Source organism: Pogoniulus pusillus, chromosome 7, assembly GCF_015220805.1.
Source record: "Pogoniulus pusillus isolate bPogPus1 chromosome 7, bPogPus1.pri, whole genome shotgun sequence".
In the NCBI taxonomy this organism is placed as follows: Eukaryota; Metazoa; Chordata; class Aves; order Piciformes; family Lybiidae; genus Pogoniulus; species Pogoniulus pusillus.
This window is the reverse complement of record NC_087270.1, coordinates 8,952,595-8,960,692: the sequence shown is the minus strand read 5'-3', so window position 1 is coordinate 8,960,692 and position 8,098 is coordinate 8,952,595. Positions and strand designations below refer to the sequence as shown.

Genomic DNA, 8,098 nt, shown 5'->3' with positions numbered 1-8,098 from the left:
ACTAGAATCCTTTTTACTTGAGCCACAGTTGGGAATCTTTGCAAAAAATATTTCATTCTTCCCCAGCATACATACAAACACAAACATTGGATTGACTGGTGACTTTACTCACATAGTGAATAGGTGAGAGGAAGTCCATCACACGTTAGGAAGACAGAGCATTCAGAAGCTTGTGCTCAACACATCACAGATCTAGGGCCATGTTAATGACCTGGAAATTAAGCAAACTGTATCAATGCCAAACCACTAAGGTATCTTAAATAGCATTAGCATAGCCATACACTTGGTAGACTCCTGGGATCAAGATTTACATTTTGAGCTTGTTCATGGAAGTAGGAATGGGCATAAGAGATCACACCAAAGCCTTTTTAGAGGCAGGAATGGGCATAACAGATCACACCAAAGCCCTTTCAGGTCTGCACTGTCTCTCCAGTAGGAGATGGCTGAAGAATGAACAAACAAAAGAAAAACCTGAAGTGTCCACTACACTTTCTCAGAGTCCAGCAATCTTCAACTCAAAGCTTTACTGACATAAAGGTGGTTTTGAACAATTCTGATAATTCTAAGATGGATTTCCCAATCTTGCTGAATTTGCTTCTAGAAACTACATGGCTTGGCAGAACTCTGAACACACTTCTACAGCATGAAGCACGATGTAGAAGCAGCTCTTCCAAGAGCACCCCATATGCTACTTTCATTTGGTGCACACTAATTCTCATTGGGAATGCACTGCTCCACGTGCTCCTAACTGTAGAGACCTCTAGCACATCTGCTTTCCACAATTCCCTTTCCAGGCTGACCACACCTTGAGTACTGTGTGCAGTTCTGGGCTCCCCAGTTTAGGAAGGACATTGAGATGCTTGAGCATGTCCAGAGAAGGGCAACGAGGCTGGTGAGAGGCCTTGAGCACAAGCCCTACGAGGAGAGGCTGAGGGAGCTGGGATTGTTTAGCCTGGAGAAGAGGAGGCTCAGGGGTGACCTTATTGCTGTCTACAACTACCTGAAGGGTGGTTGTGGCCAGGGGGAGGTTGTTTTCTTCTCTCAGGTGGCCAGCACCAGAACGAGAGGACACAGCCTCAGGCTGCGCCAGGGGAAATTTAGGCTGGAGGTGAGGAGAAAGTTCTTCACTGAGAGAGTCATTGGACACTGGAATGGGCTGCCCGGGGAGGTGGTGGAGTCGCCGTCCCTGGAGCTGTTCAAGGCAGGATTGGATGTGGCACTTGGTGCCATGGTCTAGCCTTGAGCTCTGTGGTAAAGAGTTGGACTTGATGATCTGTGAGGTCTCTTCCAACCTTGATGATACTGAGATACTGTGATACTGTGATACAAGACTTTGTCTAAGTACGACTTCTCATATGGAAACCATGCAGTACCCTTGTTTTGCAACTCTGCAGTTTCTTCCACTTCTGCTGTGTTATTTTTCAAAGAAACAAGGACTGCACACTGAAGATTTCAGAACACCACCAACCTATGCAACTATATGGCAATGCCTGGGCTTCTGAGCTGCATCAGTTGTATAATGAAGCTGCGCAGCATCGTTCTCCTTGGTGTTTTTTTCTTTCTTATTGCAAATCTCCACGTACTCACTAATTCACAGAATCACTATGGTTGGAAAAGACCTTTACGATCTTCAAGTCCAATCAGTATCTAATTACCACAGCCACTGGCACACCACATCCTTCAGCACCGTGTCTAGATAGCTTTAAAGTACATCCGAGAAGGGGATTTAACCACTTTCCTTACGTAGCCTGTTTAAATCCCACTGTTTTATTGTAAGGTGTTTTTTTCCTGGGTAGGTATCAGGTTTTCTCTCTTGCTTCCCTCTGGTATCACATTTGCTACTCTCCAGTTTTCTAGCACCAAAGCCACTCCACATAAGAATGAACTTACTACAGCTAAGAGTACAGTTGTGCTGAAGTAACTGGGGTTGTTTTGGTAACTACTGCCCGCCCACACTCGCCTGTCAGTCCGCTTTTAAGGCAGCTTTCCGAGCCAATTTCTGCCGCTGCCGGCGGCCAGGCGTAACGCGCAGGCGCGGCGGGGCCCGGGCGCAGCGCGCAGGTCTGGCGGTCGTGCGTGGAGGCGGCTTTGAACAGTGGCGGGTAGCGAAGCGGCCTGGTGCTGAGCAGCCTCTCTAATGGAGCCCGTCCTGAAAGGTACCGGCTCGTCTGCTATGTGGTGGGGGCAAGGCCGGCGGCCGGGTCGCACTTGTCTCGGCGCGGCAGCGGGAGCTGCTGGGCTGCCGCGGCCCCCGTTTACAGCGCTGCCCTGGTACCCCTCTTCTTGCTGCCCTGGTACCCCTCTTCTTGCTGCCCTGGTACCCCTCTTCTTGCTGCCCTGGTACCCCTCTTCTTGCTGCCCTGGTACCCCTCTTCTTGCTGCCCTGGTACCCCTCTTCTTGCTGCCCTGGTACCTCTCTTCTTGCTGCCCTGGTACCTCTCTTCTTGCTGCCCTGGTACCTCTCTTCTTGCTGCCCTGGTACCCCTCTTCTTGCTGCCCTTTCTCCAGTGCCTCCCGACTGGGCTGCTGGTGGAGAGCGACCGGGCCTGGCCGCTGTCGGGGCTCCGGGTAGCGCTCGTCTGCTTCCCTTGTCTGGTGCCTTCCCCGATGGCGGCCCAGCGCGGAGCCGGGGATGGGGCCCAGTCCTCTAGGGCGGTCAGTTGTTAACTTCGTGGCCTAACTCGTCCGGTCATGGGACGCCCTCCGGAGGGCGCGGAACGGAGAGGGCCTTGCTGTGGGGCTTCTCTGAGAAATGGCGAATCCGCCCGAAGCCTGAGCTGGGTCCTGGCTGCCGGACTTGCCTCGGCGGAACGCGGGGTAGTCTCGGCAGTCAGCCCGGCTCGGGTGTGCGGCCGCTGAGGCGGGCACGGCGGAAACCCTCCATTAGGCAGTACAGGCAGCGGCTCCCCCTTGTGGTGGGTCCAGGTACGACACCGAGCGGCGCAGCCACCGCTGCTGCCGCCGCGCTTCACTGCTTGCCTGGCTGCCGCTGCCCTGGTCGGTTACGGCGTCATCCTAGCTCCTTTCTTTTGCATCTCTTTAATCTATCTCGGTAGGTTGCCCGCCGATTTCTCATTTGTCCCACTATTGTTGCCTTCTCTGAGGTCTAGTGTAAGTTCCCCATTAAAAGAACCTGTCTCTGCTCGGAGCTCTTCAAAAAAGGCTGCAAACTCTCTTTTGTTGGAGTGCATTTGACTGGGTAAAATGGCTTAATTAGTGTAAAGTATACCTTTGATCGTAGTGCAGGTGTGGGCAGCTTTGAAGTAATGTACCTCTGCATTCCTGATTTGACCTTCACTGAAATGCTGCCGTCTGTTTTATTTAAGAAAACTAACTGAAGGTCTATAATACTTCATGTAAGAGAAAGGTACTGGTTTTTTCAAGTGCAGTGTGTTGGTTTTTTTTCAATATTCCAACATATTTCACAATAGAGCAATCACAAAAGTAGAATCTCTATCAAAAGCTGCCCAGATCCAGTAGTAGAATGAGCACGATGAAGAGCGCGGTGGAGTAGATGTGTATTAGGTTCTTGTGTATATCTGAAGTCAAAGTATCACAGTATCATCAGGGTTGGAAGAGACCTCACAGATCATCAAGTCCAACCCTTTACCACAGAGCTCAAGGCTAGACCATGGCACCAAGTGCCACGTCCAATCCTGCCTTGAACACCTCCAGGGACGGTGACTCCACCACCTCCCCGGGCAGCCCATTCCAGTGTCCAATGACTCTCTCAGTGAAGAACTTTATCCTCACCTCCAGCCTAAATTTCCCCTGGCACAGCCTGAGGCTGTGTCCTCTCGTTCTGGTGCTGGCCACCTGAGAGAAGAGAGCAACCTCCTCCTGGCCACAACCACCCCTCAGGTAGTTGTAGACAGCAATAAGGTCACTTCTGAGCCTCCTTCCCCACAGGACTGCTAAGGAGGTGTTTTACATAGCTCCTTTGTAGGCTAAAAGTAGTTCTAAGAATTATAAAAATGTATTAGTCTGCATAAAAGGGCTTATCAAAGTGGTTTACTTGTGGTTTTCTTTTGGGAAGAAGGCAAGTGACCACTGGGTAATAGTGAGCTGGAGCAATATATGTAGCCAGGTGGGGGTTGATCTCTTCTGCCAGGCAACCAGCAACAGAACAAGGGGACACAATCTCAAGTTGTGCCAGGGGAAGTCTAGGCTGGATGTTAGGAGGAAGTTGTTGGCAGAGAGAGTGATTGGCATTGGAATGGGCTGCCCAGGGAGGTGGTGGAGGCACCGTCCCTGGAGGTGTTCAAGAAAAGATTGGATGAGGCATTTAGTGCCATGGTCTAGTTGACTGGCTAGGGCTGGGTGCTAGGTTGGACTGGATGATCTTGGAAGTCTCTTCCAACCTGCTCGATTCTATGTGGCAACTGAGATAATTAAGCAGTGCTTGTCAAGGATGACCCTTCTAAATTGACACTGTTTTTACTCATGAGTTTGGAGAGTTACCTGGCCTTCAGTTTGTTTAAAGTTGTATTTTCTTGTGAACCAGCATTTTTCCACTTTTCTGCAGCTTTCTTGATTTGTCATTTAAAATGGGAGTTTGACCAATGGAGATGTAAGTTACTTTAGTGCCTGTCCTAAGTGAAATTGACCAGATTGTGATGAGTTTCATTTGCTTATGCCTTTGTGACAATACAGCTGAATTCATTTGTTTGAAAGACATTCTCTCTGTTTTGATTAATTGAAGAGATGACTGACTTGGTTAATAAAGGAAGCTACATAAATAAAATGTACCCGAAGTGGCATAGAGCAGTGGCCATGAAGTTCTATTAGTCCCTGTTTTATGTACTTAATTTGGGGTGATTCAGTGTAAAAAAAGGTGGAATTGCAAGTCAGTTGGAAATCAAGGAATATTTCTGCAGTTTTCTGGGAGTTTAAGGCAGGCATAATTCCATTATGTTTATTTCACCATGTTCTGAAACATGTAAAGATACTGCATTGCTTCTTAAGCTGCTAGCGTGTTTTAAGTAGACCAAGTGAAAAGTTGTGTAACTAGTGTGGAACTTGCAAGTTCATTCCACTGCAATTAATTTATTTTATTAATAAGAAATATTCTAATTAAAAGTAATCTGCTGCTAACATTTGATAATCAGTTTGTGAAAAGCTGTATTTGCTACTGACTGTGATATGTACTAACCCAAAATTTCTTGAACAGGCTGTTTAACAGATTTTATCATCCTGTGTACTTCATACCTGTTTATTCCTTTCTGTCTTCTGATCCAGGTGTTTCTGCGTGTGTAGATGTTTGGTCATCTAACAGAAGAGAAAATTACTCAAAGCTTTTTGAACAGCAACTTCTTGATATGGGAGCAAAAGTAAGGAAACTCTTTTGCAATAGAAAGGATAGGAAAAACATTAATTACAAGGTGCCTTGGTTGTTCTGCTTGTCATATATGCAGTTTTTAAGTGCAATAATTAATATCATTGTGGACTTGAGAACAAGATGAGTGTGCTGTAAAATTCCAGTAACAGATGAGAAGTGCATTTAAAGCCAAATCTAAGTGTTGAAAGCTTGTACATTACAAATTATGTACCTTATGCTCTTCTGTTTTCTTTGACTACTAAGCAGCTGCTCTCTTGTTACTACAGTATTTTCTAACCCAAGTGCCATGATGTTTTATTCTTCCATTCATTCCAACAAATGTGGTTTAAATCCAAAAAGTGCTAGTAAAACTACATTTAAGAATCTTTCATAGGTCTTTGGGATTTATTTTTTTCCCCTCTGTATCAAGTGTAGTTGACTTGTTGGTGGAGCACATGTTTGATTACAAACTGGAAAATTTTACTTGGAGACTGCCTTAAACTAACATCTTCCCTTCTTGTGCATAATCAGTGGCAGGAAACAAAATTTGAGATTAGTTTTTCATTAGATTGCTGATTGAAACAGCTCCACCTAAGGTCAGGTAAGCAGCAGAGGATGTCCAGGCTAAGGGAGGAGATGAAAGTGGTGAGAGGGAGATCTGAAGTGGTTTGCCCCCATAATTTGTAGGCAAAGTTATATCAATCAGCTGTGCCCTTAGGACATGGGCTGTGTGCATAAGCAAGTAAGCTGTTACACATGGAATCATAACTTAGTCTGAATGTCGTTGGTCCTGTACGTCTATAAACTTTTGGGAAAGATTAATAGTTTTTTTGAAAGCCAGATACATTTCCAGTGTGTTGGAAGCAAGCTATTGAGATGGCAACAGACAGCTACAGAGAAATTTCTATTTGGCTGTGCTGAGAAGCAGCAGCTGTAAAATGTCAGTTGTGCTGATGTCAGGTCAACAATCTCATGTTGACAATTGATCGAACACTAAACATCCTACCCATAAAAGTCTCCACAAAAGGAAATTTTGCTTATGAAGAATGGAGTAGAACTGAAGAAGTTACCACTTAGTTGTCAGTAGGGGTGGATAGATGAAGATTTGATCAGTAGTATGACACAAAAATGTCACATGATACTAGCTGTACTGATTAAGTGTATTGTGACTATCATTTCTAAAGTGCTTTTTAAAGTGTTTCCATATAAACATTTTGTTTGTAGCAACTTCAGCTTCCATCAAAACTAAAAGTGACCCTCACTGATGAGAAATAGAGGGTGAAGTTTGAGGATAGCTTTTTAAACTTGTGAGTTCTTTGCTGAGTAAGAGAGATGATTTGGCATTTCTTTGATTAGTGCCAACTACATTCTGTACTGGTTGTTGGATGAGAAATTACATTTGGTGACATAAAAATACTGTAAGATTAACAATAAGAAAATGAAAATAGTAAAGAAGTTTGAGAACAGAAGGCTACTCTAGCCCTCTAGTATGTATTGTGTTGGCTTGACTAGAGACCTGAATTTTGATTGCTTGTGTCTTCTTGCAAAGATAGGAAAGATCAAGAGTCCTTGAAAGTAGTGTTTAGAGTAATTTTTTATGCTAATAGTTTATACATTGAAGCCAGACTACCCTAGCTAGTTTCATTGGTATTTTCTGATTATTAGACTTAAAGATGAGCTCTCTGTGTACTTCTGCAGGTTTCAAAAGCTTTGAACAAGCATGTGACCCATGTAGTCTTCAAAGATGGACATTTGGCTAAATGGAGAAAAGCACAGGAGATGGGTGTAAAAATAGTTTCTGTACTCTGGGTAGAAAAGTGAGTATTCTTGAATATAATGAATGTGACCCATTTCAGAGAGAATGGATCTTAGTATTGTTTTAAAACTTAAGTACAGTACCTGTATTTTAATGTACTTGAAATAGTGATAAATCTGAGTAAATTATAACTGTTCTTGATATTATTTCTATTATAAAGCATGTTACATGAATAAAAAGGTAGAATCTTAACCCTTGAAAAATGAATGTGTTGAAGTAGTTCTGGAGTATATTTTGATATCATTCAGTGTTCCATTCCTTTGCTCTCAGATGGTATGCATAGACATTGAAGAATGAATATTACCTTGGCTAGAATTCTTCCATTTTCATAGGAGGAAGCACATTTCATCAAGGACAATATGTCCTGTACTTAACTCCTGTAGACAGAGAAACTCTGTCAATAAAAAAAAAAATCCATATTTAATCTGGCTTTTAAGATATTCTTCTGGTTCAGAACAGCACTGCTTGAAGATTATCAACTACCATGTGAAAAAAAGTCACATTTAAAAAAATTAAAAAATCAAATTTCAACTGTGGCTAGTCCATGATAATTTACAGGTCCATAGCTGTTTGTCTGAGTTTACAAAGTCGTTGTGAGGCTTAATTTGAGAGATCAGACGAAATGTAAAAACACTTGAAGTGCTTAAGGATATGCATGTGTTATACTCAGACATGTGAATCAATAAATTGTTATCATCATGAACTATAGATAAGTAAAGAGCATGCACAAAGAGATAAACTTCTAAGTGCAAAAGTAAAAAGGGAAAAAAAAAGAAGGGGAGAACTGAGCTCTGTAGTCACAGGATCACAGGATGTTAGGGGCTAGAAGGGACCCAAAGAGATTGAGTCCAACCTCTCTGCCATGGCAGGACCATATAATCTATCTCCCTCAGATGCAGATCACTATAACTGCAAAATTTGTTGTGCAGGTGTTTTAGCCAAAAAAGAAGTGAATGGAGTTCTGC

The 8,098-nt window shown here is 43.9% G+C and overlaps 1 protein-coding gene across 3 annotated transcripts in view; it reads left to right on the top strand.

The window, feature by feature from the left end:
• The first annotated feature begins 1,998 nt into the window (after window positions 1-1,998).
• The window catches only part of MCPH1 (microcephalin 1), a 128,861-nt gene continuing 122,761 nt past the window's right edge, over window positions 1,999-8,098 (top strand). For all 3 annotated transcript variants that reach the window (XM_064145847.1, XM_064145846.1, XM_064145848.1), the window contains exons 1-3: window positions 1,999-2,156; window positions 5,239-5,330; window positions 7,016-7,134. In XM_064145847.1, coding sequence (XP_064001917.1) covers window positions 2,138-2,156; window positions 5,239-5,330; window positions 7,016-7,134 — 230 coding nt within the window. In that variant the 5' untranslated portion in view covers window positions 1,999-2,137. The remainder of the gene's footprint in view (window positions 2,157-5,238; window positions 5,331-7,015; window positions 7,135-8,098) is intronic.